A 27,019-nucleotide genomic window follows, 5' to 3' on the forward strand; every position below is an offset into this window, starting at 1 on the left:
TAGACCTGTTGCACATGTGAGGCTCTGGGTTCCATCTTCGGTAACTTCCCCCCCCCCCCCCCCCCGCAAAACCCACGTCCCAAACTGGGCACACACCTCTGTTGCAGCCCGCTTGTTCTGTGTCCTGGATCCCGGTGTTCCAGCTCACTTGCTTTCCTCGTGGTGCTGTGTGCTCCGTGCTGTGTTGAATGCCATTTCTCTGAGCCCCAGGAAGGGAGGTGGATTGCGGGACCTGAGTTGTGAAGCCTCAGGTTTGAGCCCTGGCACTGCGTATGCTGGACCAGTGCTTTGGTGTCTCTCTTTTGCTCTCTCTCTCTCATGTGAAATAAAGAAATCAAGAAAAAAAGGGAAGGAAGAAAGGAAGGAAAGGAGGGAGAGAGGGGTCAGGCGGCGGCACACCATGTTACCATGTGTAAGGACCCAGGTTCAAGCCTTCAGTCCCCCACCTGCAAGTGGAAGCTTCATGAGTGATGAAACAGTAGTGCAGGTGTCTCTCTTTGTCTCTTCAATACTATCTCCTCCTCCTCTTTCAATTTCTCTGTACTACCAAGATAAATAAATAAATACAATTATTTAAAGAAAAAGAAAGGGATTGAGAAAGTTTGAGCCAGCAAGACAGCTCACTTAGGTGTTTGCTTTGGCATGGCACCAGAAGGGTTTGAGTGCAGCCCACAGCACACTGGGGGAACTCTAGTGCTCTGGTAGTTTTTCTCGTACTTCTCTCATTAATATTATTTATTTATTTATTATTGGATAGAGACAGAGAGAAATTGAGAGAGTAGGAGAAGATAGAGAGGGAAAGAGACAGCTGCAGCCCTGCTTCACCTCTCGTGAAGCTTTCCACCTGCAGTGGGGCCAGGCGCTTAAACCTGGGTCCTCGAATATTATAATGTGTGCTCGCAACCAGGTGCACCACTGTCTGATCCCCTCCCCTGCTTCTCTCTCCCTCATCTGAAATGGAAAGGAAAAATATGTAAAGAGTTTGCCTGAAGCAGTGCATTCACAGAACCTCTGAGAGGGAAAAACAAAGAACCCTTTAGTACTGTCCCAATAGCTCACTTGGGTTGGTTTTTTTGTTTGTTTGGTTTTGTTTTTTATCAGAGCACTGTTCAGCTCTGGTCTATGATGGTTCTGGGGATTGAACCTGGAACCTTGGTGTCTAAGGCATAAAAGTCTGTTTGCATCATCATTACGCTATCTCTCCTACCTCTCAAAATAGCTCACCAGGACAGTGTGCTGCTTAGCCATGTGTGTGGCCCAGGTTGGAGCCCACTCTCCACTGTACTGAAGGAAGCTTCAGTGCTGTGGTCTCTTTCACTTTCTCTCTTGGTCTCTGACTCTCTGTATCCGAAAATGTCATCCTGGACTAGTGAAACTCCAGTGGTGACAATAATACCAACTGTTTTCTGTTTCTGGGGGGTGGTTGGAGCAGCTGAATTTTAATAAATTTTATTATTTTATTTTATTTTTTTAAGAATTTTAAAAAAGATTTTATTTATTTATGAGAAAGATAGGAGGAGAGAGAGAACCAGATATCACTCTGGCACATGTGCTGCTGGGGATGGAACTCCGGACCTCACGCTTGAGAGTCCAAAGCTTTATCACTGTGCCACCTCCCGGACCACTCATTTTTTACAAAAAGAATGTATTTATTTATTAATGAGAAAGTAGGAGAGAGAAAGAACCAGACATCACTCTGGTACATGTGCTGCTGGGGATTGAACTCAGGACCTTATGCTTGAGCATCTGATGCTTTATCCACTGTACTATCTGACCGACCACTGAATCTTAATTTATTTCGGATAGAGACAGAAATTGAGAGGGGGAGGGAGAGAGAAAGACACCTGCAGCCCTGCTTCACCCTCATGAAGCTTCCCCCTGCAGGTGCGTGTGTGCAACTTAACGCGGTCCTTGAGCACTGTAACGTGCTACCGGATGCATCCCCCAACCCGAATCCCCCTCAGGCCTGCACCTCAGGAGCTCTGCCACTGCGCCCCCGCCGGCCGGCCTCACATGCTCATTCCCCCTTGTCTCTCGCAGCCTGCGCGCAGGGCACCTTCAAGCCGCTGTCCGGGGAGGGGACCTGCCAGCCGTGCCCAGCCAACAGCCATTCCAACGCCCTGGGCTCCCCCACCTGCCAGTGCCGCGTCGGCTACTTCAGGGCCAGCTCGGACCCCGTGGGGGCGCCGTGCACCAGTAAGTGCCCGCACCCCCAGCGGTACAGGGCACAGTGGCAACGCTGCTCCCCCCTGCAGGCAGCCCTCAGTGCTGTGACCACGCTGGGGCGCCTTGCCACGCCCCTCCCCAAAGCCCCGCCCACGCTGCGGCTCCGCCCCTTTGACCTTCCTTTCCGTGCAGTAACGCCCTTCTCTGTATCCCCGCCCCCGGCAGGTGGCCCCGCCACTATGCTCCTTCCCCGTGGTCCCGCCCACTTACCGCAGCTTCCTCGCACGCAGCCGGGCTCTCTGCTCCTTCCCGGTCGCCCAGCCCTGCAGACTAGCCCTGCCCCACTGACCTCCCCTACCCTGCAGCCCCGCCCTCTACTGTGGCCCCGCCCCACTGGCCACCCCACTATCCACTCTGGCCTCGCCTCTCCTTGTGGCCCCGTCCCACTTACCGGCCCCTTCCCTGCAGCCCCGCCCTCCGCTCTGTGACCACGCCCCTCCCGTGGCCGTGCCCAACTGACAGCCCCTTTCCCGCAACCCCGCCCCCACCGTGGCCACGCCTCTCCGCAGGGCCACGCCCCACTGACTACCCCCTTCCTTGCAGCCCCGCCCTCCGCGCCCCGCAGCGTGGTGCCCCGCCTCAATGGCTCCTCTTTGCACCTGGAGTGGAGCACCCCCCTGGACTCTGGGGGCCGCGATGACCTCACCTACCGCCTGCGTTGCCGCGAGTGCCGCCCCGGGGCGCCCTGCAGCGCTTGTGGGGGCGACCTGATCTTCGACCCGGGCCCCCGAGACCTGGTGGAGCCCTGGGTGGCCATTCGCGGGCTCCGTCCCGATGTCACCTACACCTTTGAGGTCTCCGCCTGGAACGGGGTGTCCTCGCAGGCCACCGGGCCCGTCCCGTTTGAGGTCGTGAACATCACCACCGACCGTGAGGGTGAGGCGGGCTTGGAGGTGCTGGCAAGATGCACAAAGAGACTGGGTGGGCGCCTGGTAGAGCTCACACGTTACAGTGTGCAGGAGCCCGGGTTCAAGGCCTTGTTCCCGCACGGGGGGAGCTTCCAGAGCCGTGAAGTAGGGCTGCAGGTGTCACCCTCCCTTCCCCTCAATTTCTGTTTCTATCCAAAAATGACTGAATATTAAATAAGGCGGGCGGTAGTGCTCCTGGTACAGCACACAGGTTACCATGTACGAGGACCCGGGTTCAAACCCATGGCCCCCACCTGCAGGGGAAAACTTGACAGGTGGTGAAGCAGTGCTGCAGGTGTCTTTCTCCCTTTTCTATCGATTTCTGTTTCTATCCACTAAGTAAATAAAATATTTTAAAAATATTTTATTGATTTATTATTGGACAGAGACAGAAATTGAGAGGGGACAGGGAGATAGGGAGGGAGAGAGACACCTGCAGCCCTGCTTCACCACTTGTGAAGCTTCCTCCCTGCTGGTGGGGACCAGGGGCTTGAACCTGGGTCCTCGCACACTGTAATGTGAGCACTTAACCAGCAACTGGCCCCGTAAATAAAATATTTTTTTAAAAGGAAACGGAGAGAGAAATGGGGTATGGGAGATAGAGCAGATCGAGGGCAGAGGCCTGCAAAGGCAGGTCTGGGAAATTTGGGGGACATGAGCCCAGGCAAGTCCCATCCTCACCCCCTGGCTCTGTCACAGTGCCGCCTCCCGTGTCTGACATCCGGGTGACTCGCTCATCACCCAGCAGCCTGAGCCTGGCCTGGACTGTCCCCCGGGCACCCGGCGGGGCCGTGCTGGACTACGAGGTCAAGTACTCCGAGAAGGTGAACAAGGACTGGGGGGCAGGTGGAGGGCCCTCCTGGGAGGGACACTGAGTCTGGGCACCTCCATCTGTCACTGGCGCCAGTGTGAGCCCCAGTCCAGCCTCCTGCCCCTCTGAGCTGTGAGCTTCGTGTCTGATCTGAGAATCACTTCAGGGGTTACAGGGTGTGACATATGCAGCTGGCCCTCAGCAGGCCTGGCATGGGGGTGCGGTGGAAGGGCTTCCCAACTCAGCTGACCCTCCTCCCCCGCCCCCTTTCCAGGGTGCCGAGGGCCCCAGCAGCGTGCGGTTCCTGAAGACATCCGAAAACCAGGCTGAGCTGCGGGGGCTGAAGCGGGGAGCCAGCTACCTGGTGCAGGTGCGGGCACGCTCCGAGGCGGGCTATGGGCCCTTTGGCCAGGAGCACCATAGCCAGACGCAGCTGGACGGTGAGCACTCCCAGAGGAGCCCTTGTCCTCTCCCTAAACGAGGGACTGTCGTGGTCTCTCACAGGGCTCCGAGGATCACACGAGGGGCACCTCGTGGTTCTAAATGCTGATCCATGGTTTTCCAAACCTTGTAGTCATTCATTCATGCCTTCCTTCCTTTATTTCTGTTTTTAATTTTCTCAGTAAGAACACCTCTCCACTCTGGTCAATGGTGGTGCCAGGGATCAAACCTAGAACTTCTTGAAGGCAAGTTCTGTGGGCTACCTCTTTGCTGTCTCTCCAGTTAAAGCCTTCTGTTTTTTATTTGCTTAAATTTTTGTATTTATTTATGTATTTATTTTAATCTTTATTTTTTGGATAGAAATCGAGAAGGGGATATAGAGAGGGAGAGAGACAGAGAGACACCTGCAGCCCTGCTTCACCACTTGTGAAGTTTTCCTCCTGCAGGTGGGGACTGGGTGCTTGAACCTGGGTCCTTGCGCATTGTAACGTGCACTCGACCAGGTGCGCCCCCACCCGGCCCCATATTTATTTATTTACTTATTAAAGATTTTAAAAATATTTATTCCCTTTTTGTTGCCCTTGTTTTATTGTTGTTGTTGTTATTGATGTCCTCGTTGTTGGATAGGACAGAGAGAAATGGAGAGAGGAGGGGAAGACAGAGGGGGAGAGAAAGATAGACACCTGCAGACCTGCTTCACTGCCTGTGAAGCGACTCCCCTGCAGGTGGGGAGCCAGGGGCTCGAACTGGAATCCTTATGCTGGTCCTTGTGCTTTGTGTCACCTGTGCTTAACCTGCTGTGCTACTGCCCGACTCCCATTTATTTATTTATTTATTTATTATCTTTATTGATTGATTGGATAGAGACAGTCAGAGGGAAGAGAGGGATAGAGAGAGTGAGAGACAGAGAGACACCTGCAGCATTGCTTCACCACTTGTGAAGCTTTCCCTCTGCAGGTGGGAACAGGGGCTCAAACCCAGATCCTGTTCACTGTAACCTGTGCTCAACCAGGTGCGCCACTACCTGGCCCCTCCATTTATTTTTTTTAAGTGAAAGAGAAAGACACAGAACAAAGAAACCAAATGAAAAAAAAACAAAGAAAAAATAATTATTGGGGGGAGATTATAATGGTTTTGCAAAAGAATTTCATATCTTAGGCTTTGAAGTCCTAAGTTCAATCCCCAGTACCACCATACACCAGAGCTAAACTGTGTTCTGCTAATAAATAAATATACAATAACAAATTGAAAATATCATTATCTTTGCATATTATTCTTGCATGCTGCTATCTCGTTTACCTAGATATTAACTTACTAGTGTATTGATTAATCCAGTGGATTACCTATGTAGATAGTATCATCTGTGAGTAAAGACCATTTTATTTCTTTGAAAAAAAAAAAAAAAAGAATCCAGAGCACTACTCAGCTCTGGCTTATGGTGGTGTTGGGTGGGGATTGAACTTGGGATGCCCATGTTTTTTTGCATCACCATTGTGCTATCTCACCCAGCCTTAAACCATTTATTAATTTATTTATCTTTCTGTTCAGTTTTGATATGACAAAAATTGAGAGAGAAGGGGAGATAAAGAGGGGGAGAAAAAGAGAGACACCTGCAGCCTTGCTTCACTGCTCCTGAAGTGTCCCACCCTCTGTGGTTGGGAAGTGGGGGGTTTGAACCTGGGTCCTTGTGCAAGGTAATATGTGTGCTTAATTGGTTGTGCCACCGACTGGCACCCTAAGCCATTTATTTAAAAATTTATTTATTTTGCCAGGGCCCTGCTCAGCTCTGGTTGATGGTGGTGCAGGGGATTGAACCTGGGACCTTGGAGCTTCAGGCTATTTTCCCTGTCCTTTTTTTTTTTTTTTAATTAGTTAGCTTTGTTATGTGTACCGAATATGCAGGATTTCATGGCATATGCTCCCTGGTCCTGTTTTTTCATTTTCCCAGAGACAGAGAGAAAGAGCAGAACCTTACTCCCCCAACCATGGTGTTCTCCTTGATGCTGTCTCTTGGTGCAGGGATGGAAGCCAGAGAGAGGTGGGGACTTGGCCTCTGAGCTGCCCCTTCCCTCCTCCCCCACCTCTGAATCTCAGGAGCAGACAGACTGAGATGTGACACATCACCTGGGAAGGCGGCTCACCAGGCAGTGACAGATGAGTGAGGCCCAGGGTTAGCAACCCATCTGCTGGAGCAGTGCTCTGGTCTTCCGCTCAAGGCTACATGCTTCTCTTTTCCTACTTCTTTCCTTCCTGCCTTCCTTCCTTCTATTCCTTTCTTTCTTTCTTTCTTTCTTTCTTTCTTTCTTTCTTTCCTTTCTTTCTTTTCCTCCCTCCCTCCCTTCCTTCCTTCCTTCCTTCCTTCCTTCTATCCCTTCCTTCCTTCCTTTCTATTTTTATTAGATAGGACAGAGGGAATTTGAGAGGGGAGGGGGAGATAGAGTGGGAGAGAGCGAGATACCTATAGCCCTGTTTCACTGCTGGTGAAGCATCCTCCCTGCAAGTGGGGATTGGGGGCTCAAACCTGAGTGCTTCCACATGATAACATGTGCGCTTAACTGGGTGTGCCACCCTGAATAGATGAATCTTAAATAAAGTATAGGGAGCTGGGTGGTAGCATAGTGGGTTAAGCGCAAGTGGTGCAAAGTGGAAGGACTGGCATAAGGATCCCAATTCGAGCCCCCGGCTCCCCACCTGCAGGGGAGTCACTTCACAGGCGGTGAAGCAGGTCTGCAGGTGTCTTATCTTTCTCTCTATCTTCCCCTCTTCTCTCCATTTCTCTCTGTCCTATCCAACAACAACGACATCAATAACAACAATAATAATAACTACAACAATAAAACAACAAGGGCAACAAAAGGAAATAAATAAATATATTTTTTAAAAAGTATAGGAGACAGTGACTTTTAGTCTGTTCAGAGTTATGAGACCCTCTGGGTTAGCTTTGGAATGTTTAAGTGCCCCCAAAATAGAGCCCTTTGGTATTTCCCATTGCCCCCACCCCCTCAGTCCTTCCATGGCCCCCCCAGCCTTTAGCAAACATGAACCTACTCTCTTCTTAGTTTTGTTACTGAGGCAGAACAGGCTGGTGTCAGATGTCCTGCAACCTGCCCTGACCTGTGTGCACGCAGCAAATCAGCCACGCGACAATCTGGTCCCCTCCCAGCCCCATGCTAAGGTCACCCTGAGGAGTCACCTCAGCACCTTCCTTACTCGTTGTGTAACCAGTGCCCCCTCCCTCCTGGCAGCCTCCAAACTGCACACACAGCTACTTCCTGTCCGTAGATTTCCCTCTTCCGGGTGTCTCATCCAAACAGAACCACACAATCCATGTCTTTGTGGGTGTTGCTGCTTTGTATTTCCTTAAGAAAAGATTTATTTTAGTACACATGAGACAGAGGAGGGAGGGGGGAGAGAGGGAAGGAGAGGGATAGAGACAGGGCCAGACAAGTTAGAACACATGTGGGTCCAGGGATCGAACTGGGAACCTCAGGCCTTGGACAAGTCTTCAGGGATACTGTTGGGGCCTGCAGGAGAAGGAAATCACATATTAGAAAAAGCAGAGAGAAGATTCTGTCTCCAGCAGTTACCACAGCTGCTGCTTTGGCTTGGTGTGATGCTTTCAAAGGTTTGTGGTTTGCGTGTGTGCACTTCATTCCTTGTTTTGTTTAGTCTTTAAGCTTTATTTATTTTTTAGGGCTAGAAGATAGCTCACCTGCTAGGGCACATTTAAACCCGGCACCACCAGGGATGCTCTAGTGCTGTATTGTCTCTCCTACTTCTCTTTCTGGTGTGTGTGTGTGTGTATGTGTATGTGTGGGGAGATCGGCCAGGAACAGTGAAATTGTGTATGCATTAAACCCTGGCACTGCCCCCAAACTATTTTCTATTATTTAAGTCATGTGAGAGAGAGGCCAGGCAGTGGCACATCTGTTTAAGCGCACACATTTTAGTAGGCAAAGATCCAGGTTCAAGCCCCTGGTCCCCACTTGCAGGGGGAAAGCTTCATGAGTGGTGAAGCAGGGCTGCAGGTGTCTCTCTATCTCTTTCCCTCTCTACCTCCTCTTCACCTCTCAATTTCTTTTTTTTTACATTTTTTACATTTATTTATTTATTTTCCCTATTGTTGCCCTTTTATTTTGCCTCCAGGGTTATTACTGGGGCTCAGTGCCTGCACCACGAATCTACTGCTCCTGGAAGCCTTTTTTTTTTTTTTCCCTTTTGTTGCCCTTGTTGTAGCCTGGTTGTGGTTATCATTGTTCTTGTTGATGCTGTTCATTCCTGGACAAGACAGAGAGGGGGGAGAGAAAGATAGACACCTGCAGACCTGCCTCACTGCCCGTGAAGTGACTCCCCTGCAGGTGGTGGGGAGCCGGGGGCTCGAATTGGGATCCTTATGCCAGTCCTTCCGCTTTGCACCAGCTGCGCTTAACCCGCTGTGCCACCGCCCGACCACTTGTTGCCCTTTTTTTTAAATTGTTGTAGTTATTATTGTTGTCATCGTTGTTGGATAGGACAGAGAGAAATGGAGAGAGGAGGGGAAGACAGAGGGGAGAGAAAGATAGACACCTGCAGACTTGCTTCACCGCCTGTGAAGCGACTCCCCTGCAGGTGGGGAGCTGGGGGCTTGAACTGGGATCCTTATGCCGGTCCTTGCGCTTCAAGCCATGTGGGCTTAACCCCCTGCACTACAACCTGACTTCCCACCTCTCAATTTCTTTCGGTCTCTATCCAATAATATGGAAATAGGTAAAAATATAGTAAAAAAAAAAAAAAAACTATAAGAGAGAGAAATTGGAGCACCACTGCAGTACAGATGGTGTTGGGGCTCGAACTAGGTGCCTCAGGAATGCAAGCCCTGCACTCTACTTGTTGAGCTATTTCCTCAGCTGCTGTGGCCCCAAAATAGTCTATTGTGTGACTGCTTTGTTTATCCACCCACCTGCTGATGGACATTTGAGTTCCCACTTTGTTAGCTGCAAACCTTTTGGCATCTGGTCTTTGAGTAGGTTGTTCAAATGGGACTCTTTGTGGTCACAGATATTTATAGCCGAGCCCAAACTGTGCCATATCTCCGTGAGGCTCTGATCTTTCTTATAAAAATAAGCAAAGTCAGGCGTCTGGGAGATGCCTACCCGGCCACGTGCACACTTTACCACGTGCAAACTCAGTTCAAGCCCGAGGTCACCACATGGAAGACCTCGCTAGCGGTGCAACAATGCTGTGGTGTCTCTCACTGGCTATCTAAAAGAGAAAAAAATAGAAAGAAGGAAAAAAATAATAAAGAGAAAAGGAAAAGTCTGCCGGACGTGGTAGAATCATATAGGTAGAAAACAACTTTGGAACAAAATAAAATAAAGACGGGAGATAGCAGTGAGATAATAACCTTTTTTGAAATTTATTTATTTATTTTCCCTTTTTGTTGCCCTTGCTGTTTTTCATTGTTGTTGTAGTTATTATTGTTGTTGTCGTTGTTAGGTAGGACAGAGAGAAATGGAGAGAGGAGGGGAAGACAGAGGGGGAGAGAAAGACAGACACCTGCAGACCTGCTATACCGCCTGTGAAGCGAATCCCCTACAGGTGGGGAGCCGGGGGCTCGAACCGGGATCCTTACACACTTTTTTTTAAAAAAAAGATTTATTTATTTGAGAGACAGAGAGAGAAGCAGAAGATCACTTTGGCACATGCAATAACAGGGACTGAACTCAGAATCTCATGCTTGAGAGCCCAATAACCCAGCCACTGCACCCTCTCCCAGGCTGCATGCTAGAGACATTCATGCCTGAGGCTCTGAGGTCCCAGGTTCAATCTCCAGCACTGCCACAAACCAGAACTGATCAGGGCTCTGGTTAAAAATTACCATAGGTAATTCTGGTTTGAGCTCCCGGCTCCCCACCTCAGGGGAGTCGCTTCACAAGTTGTGAAACAGGTCTGAGGTGTCTGTCTTTCTCTCCCCCTCTCTGTCTTCCCCTCCTCTCTCCATTTCTCTTTGCCCTATCCAACAACAACAACATCAATAATCACAACAATGTTAACAAGGGCAACAAAGGGGAAAATAAATAAAATAAATATAAAAAAATAAATTTTTTTTTAAATTACCACAGGTAAAGACCTGAATTCAAGCCCTCAGCCCTCAACTGTAGGGGGGAAGCTTCACAAATAGTGAAGCAGGTCTGCAGGTGTCTCTCTCTCTCTCTCCCCCATCTCTCCTTTCCATTTCTTTCTGTCCTATCAAAAAAAGAAAAATAAACAAAATAAAAAGTCAACGGGAATGATGGATTTGTAGTGCTGGCATTCAGCCTTGGCAAGAAAAAGAAATAAATAAAATAAACATGAGTTAAGATCTTCAGAAAAACTTTAAAAAAGGCTGGAACCTCGTGCTTTGCCCAGAGGGAAACACAGAAGCCACTTGGCTTCTTGCCTCCCCTGCCTGCTACTCCCGGCTGCTGCAGGGACCCCCCCCTGGGGGGGGGCGTCGTGGGCCAGACTCTCCAAATTCCCCTTTCACCCCTTCTCCTCCCACAGAAAAGGAGAGCTGGCGGGAGCAGTTGGCCCTGATTGCAGGCACGGCAGTGGTGGGTGTGGTGCTGGTACTGGTGGTCATTGTCATCGCTGTCCTCTGCCTCAGGTGAGGGCCGCCCCCCCCTCCGCAGGTCCTGTGGGGGTAGCCAGGAGCCCGTTTCCCCTTGCTGTCCCTCTCCATGACTCAGTTACCCTCTTGTCTCCCATGGGCCCCAGGAAGCAGAGCAGCGGGAGAGACGCAGAGTACTCCGACAAACATGGCCAGTACCTCATCGGGCACGGTGGGTCCCCCCAGCCCAAATGGGGGCACTGGTGTGGGCAGGAAGCGGGAGTCAGAATCAGGGTGCATGTGGGAGGGAAGGTGCTGGTCACTGACAGGTCCTGGCACCCCAGGCACCAAGGTGTACATTGACCCCTTCACCTATGAGGACCCCAATGAGGCCGTGAGGGAATTCGCCAAGGAGATCGACGTGTCCTACGTGAAGATCGAGGAGGTGATTGGTGCAGGTGAGAGGGCAGGAGGCACGCGCCCAGGCCGGGCGGGCAGGTGCCCAGGTGTGTGTGTGGGGGAGGGGCTGACAGCCGGCGTCCTCTTCCCCCGAGTTTGGCGAGGTGTGCCGGGGCCGCCTCAAGGCCCCTGGGAAAAAGGAGAGCTGCGTGGCCATCAAGACGCTCAAGGGAGGCTACACGGAGCGGCAGCGGCGGGAGTTCCTGAGCGAGGCGTCCATCATGGGCCAGTTCGAGCACCCAAACATCATCCGGCTGGAGGGCGTGGTCACCAACAGTGTGCCGGTCATGATCCTCACGGAGTTCATGGAGAACGGCGCCCTGGACTCTTTCCTGCGGGTAACCCAGGCCCCCCCCTTCCCCCCCCCCCCCCCCCCCCCGCTCCGCCCTGCTGCCTGCACCCAGAAAAGGCTGAACCCCTGGGGACACCAGCCTGGGGGGGACAGCAGGGCCCCAAGACAGAGCAGCTCTGCACTATGAAACCCCTGCCCCTGGCAGCTATTTTTTTTTCCATTTTACTGGATGAGACAGAGGGAAGCTGAGAAGACAGAGGGGGAGAGAAAGACACCTGCAGACCTGCATGAAGTAGGTCATTTGTGAAACGACCCCCCTACAGGTGGGGGAACTGGGAGCTCGAACCAGGACCCATACGCTAGTCCTTGCACTTCGTGCTCTGTGTGCTCAACCTCCTGCACCACTGCCCGGCCCCCTGGACATTTTTTTTTTTGCAATAACTCCAGGGTTATTGCTGGGGCTCAGTGCTTACACTATGAATCCACTCTTCTGGAGTCTGTTTTTTCCCTTTTGTTGCCCTTGTTGTTTATCGTTGTTGTTATTGTTATTGCTATTGTTATTGTTGTTGGATAGGACAGAGAGAAGTTGAGAGATTGAGGGGAAGATGGGGGGAGGGGGAGAAAGATAGATACCTGCAGACCTGCTTCACCACTTGTGAAGCGACTCCCCTCCAAGTGGGGAGCCAGGGTCTCGAACCAGGATCCTTACACCGGTCCTTGCGCTTCACACCAAGTGCGCTTAACCTGCTGTGCTACCACCTGGCCCCAGAGAGCAGCTCTTTTTAAAACATATATATTATTTATTTTGGGTAAAGACAGAGATAAATTGGGAGGGAGAGGGAAACAAAGATAGATAGACAGTCCGATTGATAGGCAGGCAGGCAGGCAGATCTGCAGCATTGCTTCACCACTTGTGAAGCTTCCTCTCTTCCAAGGTGGGGACCAGGGACTTGAACCTGGTGCATTGTACATGTGTACTCAACTGGGTGTGTCACTGCCTCGCCTCTTGTCCTTTCATTTTTAATTTTTTAATATTTATTTATTTTCCCTTTTGTTGCCCTTGTTTTTTACTGTTGTAATTATTATTGTTATTGATATCGTCATTGTTAGGAGAGAGAGAAATAGAGAGGAGTGGAAGACAAAGGGGGAGAGAAAGACAGACACCTGCAGACTTCACTGCCTGTGAAGCGACTCCCCTGCAGGTGGGGAGCTGGGGGCTCGAACCAGGATCCTCATGCCGGTCCTTGCACTTCTCACCACGTGCACTTAACCCGCTAGTTAAAAATTACCACAGGTAATTCCGGTTCGAGCCCCCGGCTCCCCACCTGCAGGGGAGTCGCTTCACAGGCAGTGGGGGAGAAAGACACTGCTTTATCATTTTTGAGGCTTTCCTCCTGCAGGTAGGGACTGTGGGCTTGAACCTGGGTATGCCACCACCTGGTTCCATGTCTTTTTCTTTAAAAGGTTTATTTATTTATTTATTTAACATTTATTTAACATTGTTGCCCTTGCTTTTATTGTTGTTGTAGTTATTATTGTTGTTGTTATTAATATCATCATTGTTGGATAGGACAGAGAAATGGAGAGAGGAGGGGAAGACAGAGAGAAGGAGAGAAAGATAGACACCTGCAGACCTGCTTCACTGCCTGTGAAGCGACTCCCCTGCAGGTGGGGAGCCAGGGGCTCGAACTGGGATCCTCACTCCTGCGCTTTGTGCCACATGTGCTTAACCCACTGCACTACCGCCCGACTCCCAAAAGGTTTATTTATTTTATGAGAGAAGACCAGAGAACTGCGCAGCTCTGACATAAGGTGGTGCCAGGCATTGAACCTATGGCCTCTGGGACCTCGGGCTGGAAGTGGAGGCTCTGACAGGTTGAGCTGGCTCCCCAGTAGACGAATAGTTAACCACCCACAACTGCTTGGCTTATGTGGTGAGCATGAGCTCTAAGATCAAGGCTGAGTGTCAGCAGTTGGTTTTGGCACTTGGTGGCTAATGCCATCCCCTTCTCTCTCTCTCTCTCTTACACACACACACACCCTATTGCACACTGCACGCAGGTTACTTGGGAGCACACACCAACCATTACCCAGAGTGCAGGGAAGACAGCTCAACGGCAGAACATGGGGCTCCCCAGGTTCCATCCCCCTAGCCCCCATGTACCAGATCTGAACAGTGCTCTGGTTTCTCCCTTGCTCATAAAAAAATAACTAAATCTCGGCTTCGGAGGGTATAGCATAATGGTTATGCAAAGAGACTTTCATGCCTGAGGCTCTCAAGTCCCAGGTTCAATCCCCCACACTACCATAAGCCAGAGCTGAGCAGTGCTCTGGTAAAAAAAAAAAAAAAAAAAAAATCAAAACTGATTTTAACAATACATATCTAGGGCTAGCAAAGTAGCTCACTTGAACAAAGAGTCTGCTTTCATGCCCCAGACCTGGATTTGAGCCCGGTCCCTACTGCACTAGAGGTGGCTTCCCTCTCTCCCTGTTTCTGTGTTTGTCTCTGTCTGGAAAAAAAAAAATTCAACCTGGAGCAGTGAAGTCCCAGTGATGAAAAATATTTAAATGATAAAATAAAAATATAAGCATCTAAAACAAAAAAAGTGTAGACCGGGGAGAATTCAGTCTGTTAGAGCACCAGCTTGTAACCTGAGGCCCAGAGGCTGCAGGTTCAATCCCCAGCACCGCCTTGTGCTAGAGCCAAGCAGGACTCTGGCCCCCCATCTCTCATAATAAGTATATCATCAATATATCTTTTTACAAAGGGTAATTAGTGCAGAGGAAACAACATAATGGTTATATAAAAGACTTTCTTTTGGGGAGTCGGGCTGTAGCACAACGGGTTAAGCGCAGGTGGCGCTAAGCTCAAGGACCAGCGTCAGGATCCCAGTTCGAGCCCGCGGCTCCCCACCTGCAGGCAGGTCCCTTCACAGGCGGTGAAGCAGGTCTGCAGGTGTCTGTCTTTCTCTCCCCCTCTCTGTCTTCCCCTCCTCTCTCCATTTCTCTCTGTCCTATCCAACAACAACGACATCAATAATAACTACAACAATAAAACAACAAGGGCAACAAAAGGGAATAAATAAATAAAATAAAATATTTTAAAAAAACATTTAAAAGACTTTCTTTTTTCTTTTTTTATATTAGTAATTTAATATTGATTTTCAAAATTATAAGATAACAGGAATATAATTCCATAACATTCCTACCAGAGTTATCATTTCCTCCATTGGAAATTGTATTAGTTCTCCCAAGATTACAGATATAGATATAGGTTGACTTATTTGTATGACTGACTACCTCTCTCTCTCTCTCTCCATATATATATATATATATATATATATATATATATATATATATATCCCCATTTTTTCTATGGTTCTGCCTTCTCTTTTTTTTCTTTTTTTAATTTCTTTATTGGGGAATTAATGTTTTACATTCGACAGTAGCTCTCTTTTTAATTTTTTTAAAAAATCTTTATTTATTGGATAGAGATAGCCATAAATTGAGAGTGAAGGGGGTGATAGGGAGAGAGACACCTGCAGCCCTGCTTCACCACTTGTGAAGCTTCCCTCCTGCAGGTAAGGACCAGGGGTTCAAACCTAGGTCCTTGCATATTGTAACATGTGAGCGCAACCAGGTGCACCACCACTACCCGGCCCCTGATCATGCCTTTTCTTCCTCTCAGTCACATCTACCACTTTCAAGAGTCCTCCGCCCCCCTTCTTTCTCTGGGTCCTGATGGAATTAGAGTTCAGAGTTCTTTTCCCCTAACATTTCTTCCCTTCTGGGAATATGGACCAAAACTTGCAAAAGACTTTTCTGCCTGAGGCTCTGAGGTCCCAGGTTCAATCCCCAGCCAGAGCTGAGCAAAGCTGGGGTGGGGGGGAGATAATTTTTTTTTAATAATTTATTTCTTTATTGGGGAATTAATGTTTTACATTCAACAGTAAATACAATAGTTTGTACATGCATAACATTCCCCAGATTCCCATTTAACAATACAACCCCCACTATGTCATTCATCATCCTTCATGGACCTGTATTCTCGGGGGGAGATAATTTAAAAATAAACAATGAGAAGAAGGAAGAACCTTACCCAGACCAAAAGCATTTATTGACTCCTGGGGAGAAGTCACTGTACGATTGTGCTTGGGTAAACAAGGTGCTTGTCATCTCCCTGAGGGAAAATGAGCTTTGACACAAGAACAGGGAAGCATAGTGTCAGGATGCTGAGTGAGCCACAGCTCACCAGACAGAGCAGCATAACTGTCATCCACAAAGCCTTTGGAGAAGGTAGCTGTGATGTGCATTGTTCCTGGGTTCAAGCCCCGGCAGCACACTGGAACTGTGCTGTGGCCTCTCCGGGGCCTTTGAGCTGGTTTGGGATATCTGGCTTGCGCAGGTGGGCTTGCTGTTCTGACCCTGCTGCCTCTCCCCCGCCCCATCGCTGCAGCTCAACGACGGACAGTTCACGGTCATCCAGCTGGTGGGCATGCTGCGGGGTATCGCCTCGGGCATGCGCTACCTGGCCGAGATGAACTACGTGCACCGCGACCTAGCCGCCCGCAACATCCTGGTCAACAGCAACCTGGTCTGCAAGGTGTCCGACTTCGGCCTGTCCCGCTTCCTGGAGGAGAACTCATCCGACCCCACCTACACCAGCTCCCTGGTGAGGCCAGGGGACAGAGAAGGGTGGTGATGGAGGGGGGTCACCCAGCGTAGGGACAGGGCTGGGGCACCCCCAGCTCACTTCCCTCTGCCCCACCGCCAGGGTGGCAAGATCCCAATCCGGTGGACGGCCCCGGAGGCCATCGCCTTCCGCAAGTTCACTTCGGCCAGCGACGCATGGAGCTATGGCATCGTCATGTGGGAGGTCATGTCATTTGGGGAGCGGCCCTACTGGGACATGAGCAACCAGGACGTGAGTGTCTCCACGGCCAGGGGGGCGGTGGGGCCCAGGAACGCTGGTCACCACTCTTGGTCCTCCCCGGGAGCACCCCCACTACAACAGCCCTCCGCTTGCCACTTCCGAGCCCCACCCCCAAGCTGTGCTACCTGGTCCCCACCCTCTACTGCGGCTGCGCAAAAGGTGGACCTTGCCCTGCAATCAATGACGTACACTCCCGCTGGCCTTCCTGATTGGCTGGTGGAACCGGTTGTCCCTGACAACCTGCTTGTCCATGTGGCTCCACGCCTAGAGCACAGTCCCCCAGCAGCCAGGGATGGGCCAGCCCCAACCTGGAACGCCCCCCCCCCCCCCCAATTGGCCATTCTAGCCACTCATTCCTGTCAGCTTACCTTGTCTCCTCGGCCCATGGAAGGTAATCAATGCCATCGAGCAGGACTACCGGCTGCCGCCGCCCCCTGACTGCCCCACAGCGCTGCACCAGCTTATGCTGGACTGCTGGCAGAAGGACCGCAACGCAAGGCCGCGCTTCCCCCAGGTGGTCAGCGCCCTGGACAAGATGATCCGCAACCCTGCCAGCCTCAAGATCGTGGCCCGGGAGAATAGCGGGTGAGCCCCCCATCGGACAGCCTCTTCCCTGCACCCACCACCCCCCCCCCCCCCCGCCCCACATGAGCCCTGCGCAGGCCTGGAGCTCAGCCCCCATTCCCCGCTGCACCCCAGGGCCTCACACCCACTCCTGGACCAGCGGCAGCCTCACTACTCAGCCTTCGGCTCTGTGGGGGAGTGGCTGCGGGCCATCAAGATGGGGAGATATGAAGAGAGCTTCGCAGCCGCAGGCTTTGGCTCCTTCGAGCTGGTCAGCCAGATCTCCGCAGAGTAAGTGGCAGGGCTGAGGCGGGGTGGGGATGTGGGAGGGTAGGCATGGCGCTGGCGGGCAGTATCCAGACACGTTTGCCGAGACTCTTTGGGGTCCACTCTTGCTGTAAACTCTTGGTGGAGAAAGGCAACCTGTTCCATGCTGGGGGATCCTCCAGGCCAGCACCCAGGGATCTCCCAGGCCCCTTCGCTGCCCACCTGGGAAGCTGCATCTCTCTCTGAACATCTCTGGAGCCTGCGTGTCTACATGTTCTCTCTCTCTCTCTCTCATATTAACGACACGTCCCACGCTGCCTGCCTTCCCAAAAGTCTGGGCGAGGTCAGGAAGAGCCTCTCTAGCTTTATAAATGGTTTCCTGATTCCGACGCCTCTCCAATTCTCTTTCTCCCTAGTTGGTCTCGCTCTGCTAGCCTCCTGCCTGCTTGCCTGCCAGCCCGCTTCTCTGGCTCCAGATCTGCGTCCCAGAAAGAGGGTGCATTAATCTGGAAGGAAGGGCCTGGGAGGACCTCGGACCCTCTGTTCCCCAGCTAGTCCCCCCAACACCCATCCCTCCCCCCAACCGGCTCTTTTCCTGCTGACCCCTCCTCCTTCCCTCTCTGTTCCTCACCTTCTTGGACAATCCAACTGCTCCTAGACCTTCCGGGAGCAACCCCCACCCTGCAGCCCTCCATTTCTCACCTCACAGCCCCACCTGGGCTACCTGGACCCTGTCCCCCAACTGCCGTTGCTCAGAAGGTAGAACCTGCCCTGCAGTTGAAGACGTCTGCTCCCACTGGCCTTTTTTCTTTCTTTCTTTTTATTTACTTATTTTATTTATATTTTTTCCCTTTTGTTGCCCTTGTTGTTTTACAATTGTAGTTATTATTGCTGTTGTTGGATAGGACAGAGAGAAATGGAGAGAGGGGAGGGGAAGACAAGAGGCAGAGAGAAAGATAGACATCTGCAGACCTGCTTCACCGCCTGTGAAGGGACTCTCCTGCAGGTGGGGAGCCAGGGGCTCGAACAGGAATCCTTACACCCCACTGGCCTTCTTGATTGGCTGGTGGTTCTGCAGTGAGCCGCACTGGGCGAGTTATCCTCAGGGGAGCCCCCCCTGGCTTCACCTGGCACCCCGTTCTTCCCTCAGGGACCTGCTCCGAATTGGAGTCACTCTGGCGGGACACCAGAAGAAGATCCTGGCCAGTGTCCAGCACATGAAGTCGCAGGCCAAGTCTGGAGCCCCCGGCGGGTCAGGGGGACCAGCCCCCCAGTACTGACCCGCAGCCTGATGCCCACCCCCAGCTCTGGAGTGCAGGGACAGAGTCCCCCCCCCTTCCTGGGGCTGAGTTGGGTGGGGTCCCCACTGGATTGCACTTTGACCCTGTGGGAATGGGGAGCTAGCTGGAAGTTTGGAGGGAGAGGACTTGGGGGGTTCTGCTGTGCGGGAGCACAGGAGGCACACGCCCCCCTCTCCAAGGGGAACCCCACACCCAGGGTGCGAGAGCCCTTCCTTCGGGATGGGGTGTGATCAGAGGGAAAGGAAGCACCCTTCTCTGCCAGCTTTTCGAGGGATGGCTGGGTGTGGCCCCCACTGCCTCTGATTCCCTAATGGGGCCCTAAGGGTCCCTCCATCCTGAAGGGCCTCACCCCTCCAGATCCTGCAGACCAAAGACAGGAGTGAGCAGCCTGCAAGCTGGGGAGGCGCGAAGGGGTGTCCCCACCAGTGACAAGGTCATTGGATGGGATGTCTCCACCTGCCAAGGCTGGCTGGCTCCTCCCCACTCCCTTCCTTGTAAGTGTCCCTCCCTGTCTGCTGCCTTCATATTGAAGGCTTTGGCATTTTATTGTCTTGTCTTGTTTTGGGTCTTATTTTTCCTTTTCTTTTTTTCCTCCATTTTTTTTTCTACTGTCCTTGATATGACTTTGTGTAGGAGGGGACCCGTTTCCTCACCGCCTCCTCTGCCCAAGTTTAAACAGGGACCCATCCTTGTGACTGTTCGCCAAACAGTGCCTTGGTCTCACTACAAGTGCCCCCTAAACCCTCTCCTTCCCCCAAGCTGCATCCATGGGGGGGCTGGTGGTAGAAGCCTGAGACAGATACTTGGTGCTTGGAGGGCCTCTTAAGTTATATTTAAGACAATTTTTTTGTATAAATAAAAGAAAATGGGAAGTATTTCAAATCTGGCTGTGATTGGGAGTGGGGGGTGGAGGGGATTTCTGGGGTGGTCAGGGTCTGGGGCTGGCTTTGGAGGCTGGTCAGAGATCTGGGTGCCGGCTGCTTGGTTCCCAGCTCTGGGGTGTGTTTGAGGTGGTGGGGTGGGGGCCGTGAGAGATGAGTCATTGGCAGCTGCCTCTAACGGCTCGGCTGGCTTTGCCAAGAGCCTGGGGCACCTCCGGGGAGGGACTGCCCCCTCCCTGTGTACCCTGGTTCCCTGGCCTGGCTGGGGGGTGGGGCTTCGTGAGCCCCTGGGGAGGCCTCGGGCTCTAGCCCTCTGAAGAAGGGAAGGGGCCTTAAGGTGGGGTGGGGTGAGGAGTCCTGGTGGGATGAAGGAGACAGCTGTGGGCCAGATGTTGAACGCTGGAGCTGGTTGCCAGGCAATCAGGAGTGTGCACTGGCTGTGGGGGAGGGTGTGGAGCTGGAGGACCAGGAGGACACCCCCCCCAAGAGTGGTGTGGGCACTCTCCCCCCTCTCACATGTTCACTGAGCTGCTGGGCTGGGAAGACAATTCCCCCTTTCAAGAAGCTGCCCAGGCAGGTTCTTCCAGCCTCTGAGGGGTGGGGGATGGCAAGGGGGTGGGGGAACCACCCAAGTGTCCCTACCCCCACCCCACCCTTCCTCCCACCACCTCTGTTTGCCCTGCCTTTAGTCTGCCCACCGCCCAGACCCATCTCACGTGCCCCTGGGTACAGGACCAAGTCACAGCTTCTCCCTTTCCTGCCCCTGTCCCCCCACTTCCTGCCTTTTCAACCTTCACCTGGAGTCCCTACTCTGGGCCCCTCTGTCCCCCCTCTTGGGGCTGCAACTACTTGTTTTGTAGCTCCCCCCCAGGGGCTGTGAGGGGGGTCTGTCGGACGCCAGCCTGGGCCGCCCCCTTTACCAGGCACTCAAGACATCCAGGCTAGATAAGGTGGAGATGGGAGGGACAGAGGTCAAGGAAGCCGGACACCAATGAGAACCAGAGAAGGTGGATCAAAGAGCAGGTGATGACAGAGCAAGGGTGGGGGGAGGGCGGGACACCTGGCTCCAGAACCTTCAGATCCTTCTCGCAGGATCAGCTCCAGAGCCAGCGAGAGCGCCCCACCCCTGAGCCCTGGCTCAGGAAGGGAAGTCGGGTGGGGTCGCAACCCAGTTCGACTCTCCCTTCCTGGGGCACTGTCCCCACCCAGGTTGGGACTCGCTTCCTCAAACGAAAGAGAACAGGCACAGAATTGAGAACTTTCTAGAATCCAGTGCCATGTCTGCTTGGTGTCTCCAAATCCAAGTCACATGCTTGTTTTTTTAGGGGATAGTCCTGTATCCTGAGTCCTAAATGGGCAGACCTCATCATCTCAGATACTAAGACGGGAGGGTCCTGGGATCCCACCTCAAGAGCCCTGTCTTCTGGGACACATGCAGTTTAAGGGTGAGGGATGGGCTCATGGGGTGGGGGTGGGGAGCTGAAGGATTGCCCTTTGACCTTAAGTTGCAGGGCCTGGGAGATGGCGGTGTGTTAGGGCACTGGGTTTGCATACCCTAGGGCCCAGGTTTGAATCTTAGGCCTCTGAAGTTGGTCCCTCTCTAGCTCTCATAAAAACATAGCAGGGGTCTGAGTGGTGGCACACCAGGTTAAGTGCACACAGTATGAAGCACAAGGATCCTGGTTTGAGCCCCTTGCTCCTCGCCTGCAGGGTGGGGGGGGGGTCACTTCGCAAGCGGTGAAGCAGGTCTGCAGGTGTCTATCTCTCCCTCTTATCTTTCCCTCCCCTTGTAATCTCCCTCTAGCCTATCCCAAAAATTGAAAAAAAAAAAAATGGCCACAGGAGCAGTGGATTCATAGGGTAGGCACCAAGCCCCAGTAATAACCTTGGAAGCAAAAATAAATAAATAAATAATAATAATAATCAATTTTAAAAAATAAAAATAAAGTTCTTTTAGCAAGGAGGTGGCTTAGTGGGTGAGGTGGAGGATTTGTCTGCCTGAGGCCTGGGGCTCCATCCCTGACACCCCATGCTAGAAGGGGTGCCTGGTCTCTCAGCATCAATAAATAGGTTTTAGAAGTAAAGAAGGGGGGTTGGGTGGTAGCACAGTGGGTTAAGCGCACTTGGCGCAAAGCACAGGGACTGGCGTAAGGATCCCAGTTTGAGCCCCCGGCTCCCCTCCTGCAGGGGGGGTCACTTCACAAGCGGTGAAGCAGGTCTGCAGGTGTCTGTCTTTCCCCTTCTCTGTCTCCCTCTCTCGATTTCTCTCTGTCCTATATAACAAGAACATCAGTGGCAAAAATAACAAAAGAACAACAACAAGGGCAACAAAATGGGAAAAAATGGCCCCCAGGAGCAGTTGCTTCAGAGTGCAGGCACCGAGCCCTGGCAATAACCCTGGAGGCAAAGAAGTAAAGAAAACCCCAAAACTCCCCAGCCAGCCTAGCCCAGATCACACTTGGTTACCACAGTAACAGAAACTTGTGTGTGTGTGTGGGGGGGGGGCTGCTGGAGTTTGAGGTGGGGTGCCCCCATCCAAATCTGAAATTGAGAGAGGAGGGGGAGATAGGGAGAGAGAAAGAGAGAGAGACACCTGTGGTACTGTTTCACCATTCATGAAGCTTGTCCCCTGTAGGTGAGAAGCAGGGGCTTGAACCTGGGTCCTTGCACACGGTAAAGTGTGTGCTCAATCGGGTGTGCCACTGTCTTGCCCCCAAAGGTGAGAGATAGTTGAAGCCCTGTTCCACTGCCCGCGAAGCTTCCCCTCTGCAGTGTTCCAGTGTGGTGGTGGTGGAGGAGGAGAGGTGTGCGTCCTATCGGGTCAGCCTCTGCACCCCCAACCCCCAAATTCCACCGGGCACCCAGCCCTAAGCCCCCACCCCACTATCTCCCTCTGCCCTCCCACCCGCCCAGGCTCTCCCTTCACCAGAATCACGTGGATGTCTGCATCTCAAAAATAAACCCTTTAATCCTGTCTCTTTTTTATCTCTTCTTGGGGGGGACCCTGAGCGAGGTCCAAGTGAGCAGTCGGCGCAGGAGACCACTTGCTGGGCGCCAGGGCTCTGTCAGCTTGCACCCGCGTCCACCAGCAGCTGCCTGTCCGGCCTCTGAGCTTTCTCCCTGCAGACAGTGTGGGGCAGAGGGGGGTGGAGTCCACAGTCGCTCACCTGTCCCTGCCGGACCCTCTGCTCCCACCCCTTCCCAGGACCCACCTCCTCCGCCGCTTCCTGGATGCACACAGCTGGGCCACGGTGGGCACTCCAACCCCCACAGGCACCAGCAGGCCCAGCAGGACAGCTGTGAAGTTGGAGGACTCTGAGGTGCAGGGAACACAAGTGGAGGGGGGTGGTCGGAAAAGGAGACACCCCACTTCAGGCCTTGGATGCCCCCCAGAATGCACTGTGAGCCCCTATACAGCTGGGTGAGATGCTGCTCCCCATGAGACCGCCCCTCAGGGCCCCAAGGCCCGGCCCCCCTGGAGCCTATGTCACCTCCAGGTACCTGCGAGTTTATGGAAAATACAGATCAGCAGTTGGGGAGACTGCTCAGTCGGCAGAGCATCAGACTTTCATGTCTGAGGTTCCATCCCAGGCACCACGAGCACCAAAGTGATGCTGTGGCTCCCTTCTCTCTCTGCCTCAGGTGAAACTTTTTATTCGTTTATTTTTATTGCCACCAGGATTATTAATGGAGCTCCGAACTACAACTCTCCCATTCCTGGTGGCCATTTTTACCCCCTCTTTTTTTATGTTCTATTTTATTAGACAGGACAGAGAAATGAGTGAGGAGAAGGAGATAGAAAGGAAGAGAGAGGGAGTTGGGCGGTAAATCTTTAACCAATGCTGGGCCTGGTGATGGTTCACCCAGTAGCAGACACACTTTGCTAGGTGTGAGGACCCGGGTTGAGCCCCCAGCCACCACCTGGGAGCACTAATTGGAATGCTTCATGAGCAGTGAAGTGGTGCTGCTATGGTATCTCTCCTCCTTCTCTGTCTCTCATCCTCCGTGAAGAAAAAAAAAAAGACGATATACTGGGAGCAGTGGGATCCTACAAACGTGAAGCCCCAGTGAAGCCCTGGTGGCCAAAAACCAAAAGACAAAAAATAAATGCAGAGTGTGGGCTTGGCTGCAGTGGATAAGGCGGTTGAGCCTGGACTCTCAGGCATGAGGTTCCAAGTTCAGTCCCTGGCATTGCATGTGCCAGAGTGATACTTTGGTTTTATCTCTGGATAATAAATAGTTAAGTTGGGAGTCAGGTGGTAGCGAGCGCAGTGGGTTAAGCGCAGGTGGCGCAAAGTACAAGTACTAGTGGAAAGATCCCGGTTCGGGCCCCTGGCTCCACACCTGCAGGGGTGTCACTTCATAGACAGTGAAGCAGGTCTGCAGGTGTCTATCTTTCTCTCCCCCTCTCTGTCTTCCCCTCCTCTCTCGATTTCTTTTTGTCCTATCCAACAATGACAACATCAGTAACAACAATAAAACAAGGGCAACAAAAGGGGATAAATATTAAAAAAAATGTTTTTAAATAAATAGATAAGTTGGGGGCCGGGCATTAACACAGTGGGTTAAGTGCACATGGCTCCAAGTGCACAGACCTGCGTAAGGATCCCAGTTCGAACCCCAGGCTCCTCACCTGCAGGGGGGTCGCTTCACTGGCAGGTGTCTATCTTTCTCTCCCCCTGTCTTCCCCTCATCTCTCCATTTCTCTCTCCTATCTAACAACAAAGGCAGCAGTAACAACAACAACAACAACAATAATAATAACAAGGGCAACAAAATGGGAAGAATGGCCTTCAGGAGCAGTGGATTTGTAGTGCAGGCACCGAGCCCCAGTGATAACCCAGGAGGCAATAAGTAAATAAACAAATAAATAAGTAAGTAAATAGCTAAGTTACAATAACAACAATGTAGACCTGGGTTGCAGAGAGAGCTCAGTGTGTGACAGCACATGACTTGCATGCTCTAGGTCTCCAGAGACTCCAGGTTCCATCCCAGCAGCATTGTAAACCACAGCTGAGCAGTGCTCTGGTCTCTCTCTCTTTCAAAAATAAATATATATTTTTTTGCCTCCAGTGTTATTGCTGGGGTTTGGTGCCTACACTACCAATCCACTGCTCCTGGAGGCCATTTTTTCTCATTTTTGTTGCTCTTGTTGTTATTGTTATTGTTGTCATTGCTGTTGTTGTTGAATAGGACAGAGAGAAATTGAGAGGAGGGGAAGACAGAGAGGGAGAGAGAAAGATAGACACCTGCAGACCTGCTTCACCGCCTGTGAAGTGGCCCCACTGCAGGTGTGGAGCTGGGAGCTCGAACTGGGCTCCTTATGCCGGTCCCTGCCCATCATGCCATGCGCACTTAACCCGTTGTGCTATCGCCCAGACACCGCCCCCCAAGTAAACACATCTTTAAAAAACAATGAAGTGCCCAGGCATTTCAGGCAACATATTTTCATACTTGAGACTCTGAGGTCCCAGGTTCAATCCCCAGCATCACTATAAGCCAGAGCTGAGCAGGGCTCTGGAAAAAAAAAAATGAAAGGAAGGAAGAAAGAGAAATACAAATAAATAAATAAATAAATGTGGGGCATGTTGTGGGGCACCTAGTTAAGCACACATATACCATGAGCAAGGATAAGGGTTCGAGCCCCCGCTCCCCACCTGCAGGAGACAAGTTTTATAAGCGGTGAAGTAGGTCTGCAGGTGTGTCTCTGTCCCTCTCTACCTCCCCCCTAATCTCTTCCTGTCCTATCAAGCATACTAGAAATAAAAAGAGCTCGACAGAAAAGAAGGGGAGAAATGCAGCTAGGTGTGGTAGATTCGTAGTGCTGGCACTAATAATAATAACAACATAAAATGTCCAAATTGGATCTCTAGGGGATATTAACTCCCCCAGCCCACCTGTCTGCCCCCACCTGGAACAAAAGGTCAAGGTGGAGAAGTAGAGGCTCCTGGGAGTTGGGCTTTGGATGGAGACAGACAAGAGGAGCCCCGGGAGAGATTGGTAGGGCTGAAGAGCAGGAGCAGGGCTCAGAGAGAAGGTTCCAGGGCGTGCCAGAAGGAGAGGGGAGGGAGACATCGCCGTCATTCATCTCTGTGGCTTTGTCTTCAGCCCCCGCTGATGCTTTCTATGCCTTGTAGAGAGAGCCGGCCGGCATCACACCGTTGCGCTTGATTGGAGCACGCAGGACAGGTGTGGATGACGTGTGTGTGTGTGTGTGTGTGTGTGTGTGTGTGTGTGTGTGTGTGTGTCTGTGTGTGTGTGTCTGTGTGTGTGTGTCTGTGTGTGTCTGTGTGTGTTTGTGTGTGTTTGGGGGAGAGAGAGAGAGAGAGGGAGAGGGAGAGGGAGACAGATCAGCATTGATGCAGGCCACAGCATGTGTTTGGACCAGGACTCTCAGGCTACAGAGCCAGGTACAAAGTGCTTACCTGGCTTTTGGGGGGGGTGGCACATCCTGAGGCTCCTCACAGAGGTCTCCCCCATACCCCAGTTCACATTCACAGGTGAAGTGGTCCCCCTGCTCCAGACACTGCCCATCATTCTGACAGGGGTTCTGCAGGCATGGGCCTTCTGTGAGGATGGAGTCAGGGTGGATGGGTTGGTCTCTAGGGGTTCCTGGGAACCAGTCCTGGGGCAAGAGGCTGCTGGGGGGGCCTCCAAGCCTAACTCAGTGCCCCCCAGGGCACTCAGGGCTCAGCACTTAGCTGCTGACCCCCAGTCTTTGCTATAAAGTGGGGTGCTCTGCTTACCAGTGGGTGGTAAGGGCTGAAGGAGATCTGGGGTGGGGGGTAAGGCACAGGAAAGCACCCGGCCCCCCCATCCTTCCTCTTGGCCCTCCAGCAGAAAGAAGGGACCTGAAGGACACAACCTGGGGAGAGGCCACCCTCCTGGGGGACACCCTGGGGGCCCAGGCTCACCTCGGAAGCAGCCTCGAGTGAGGTTCCCCAGGGTGCAGACCTCCCCATCGCGGCAGCCCAAGGGCACACAGTTCAGGACGCCAGAGCTGATGCAGGTGCAGCGCTGGGCACAGTCCTCTGACACAAAACTGTCCCCCTGCTGTGTGGGGGGGGGGTGGGTCGTGAGCTCTGCTCTTCCCTGGAACATCTACCCGTCCCCATGGCCCCCACTTCGCCCTCGCCCGTGAACCTGATAATAGATGCCTTGTGCCTTGCAGCCACAGCGGGCCAGGGGGCAGGCTCTGGGCACCGCTGAAGACGAAGCCCGGGAGGCTGGCGCAGCCCTCCACGCAGGGCCCAGGGCAGTGCAGGGGTGCATCGGGGTGGGCACAGGACGCTGGGCATGGGCTCATGCAGCTCTGGTAGACGGTGTTGGCTGGGCACCTCAAGGCTGGGGGGGTGCGATGGGGGGCAG

At 52.4% G+C, this 27,019-nt stretch overlaps 2 protein-coding genes and 1 long non-coding RNA gene across 3 annotated transcripts; 1 reads left to right on the forward strand and 2 right to left on the reverse strand.

Moving 5' to 3' along the window:
* Nucleotides 1-1,964: 1,964 nt before the first annotated feature.
* EPHB4 (EPH receptor B4) lies at nt 1,965-19,652 on the forward strand (the record flags this gene model as incomplete). The annotated part of the gene is made up of 13 exons (XM_060184365.1): nt 1,965-2,196; nt 2,770-3,102; nt 3,834-3,958; nt 4,220-4,385; nt 10,909-11,011; nt 11,122-11,186; nt 11,299-11,414; nt 11,506-11,751; nt 16,162-16,377; nt 16,480-16,629; nt 17,030-17,223; nt 17,338-17,493; nt 18,620-19,652. Coding segments are annotated over 13 exons (2,232 nt in total), but the record flags the coding sequence as incomplete, so codon positions are not given.
* Nucleotides 19,653-22,601: 2,949 nt separating this feature from the next.
* LOC132536460 (uncharacterized) lies at nt 22,602-23,136 on the reverse strand. Its single transcript, XR_009548029.1, has 2 exons — nt 22,864-23,136; nt 22,602-22,771 (listed from the first exon to the last, which is right to left on the reverse strand). It is a non-coding gene; the product is annotated as an uncharacterized LOC132536460 (long non-coding RNA).
* Nucleotides 23,137-26,049: 2,913 nt separating this feature from the next.
* LOC132536459 (zonadhesin-like) lies at nt 26,050-27,008 on the reverse strand. Its single transcript, XM_060184364.1, has 3 exons — nt 26,795-27,008; nt 26,566-26,704; nt 26,050-26,218 (listed from the first exon to the last, which is right to left on the reverse strand). Exons 1-3 carry the CDS (start codon nt 26,921-26,923, stop codon nt 26,073-26,075), a joined length of 414 nt encoding a protein of 137 aa, XP_060040347.1. The 5' UTR covers nt 26,924-27,008; the 3' UTR covers nt 26,050-26,072.
* Nucleotides 27,009-27,019: the final 11 nt, after the last annotated feature.

This window comes from Erinaceus europaeus, unplaced genomic scaffold, assembly GCF_950295315.1.
Source record: "Erinaceus europaeus unplaced genomic scaffold, mEriEur2.1 scaffold_1142, whole genome shotgun sequence".
Lineage (NCBI taxonomy): Eukaryota > Metazoa > Chordata > Mammalia > Eulipotyphla > Erinaceidae > Erinaceus > Erinaceus europaeus.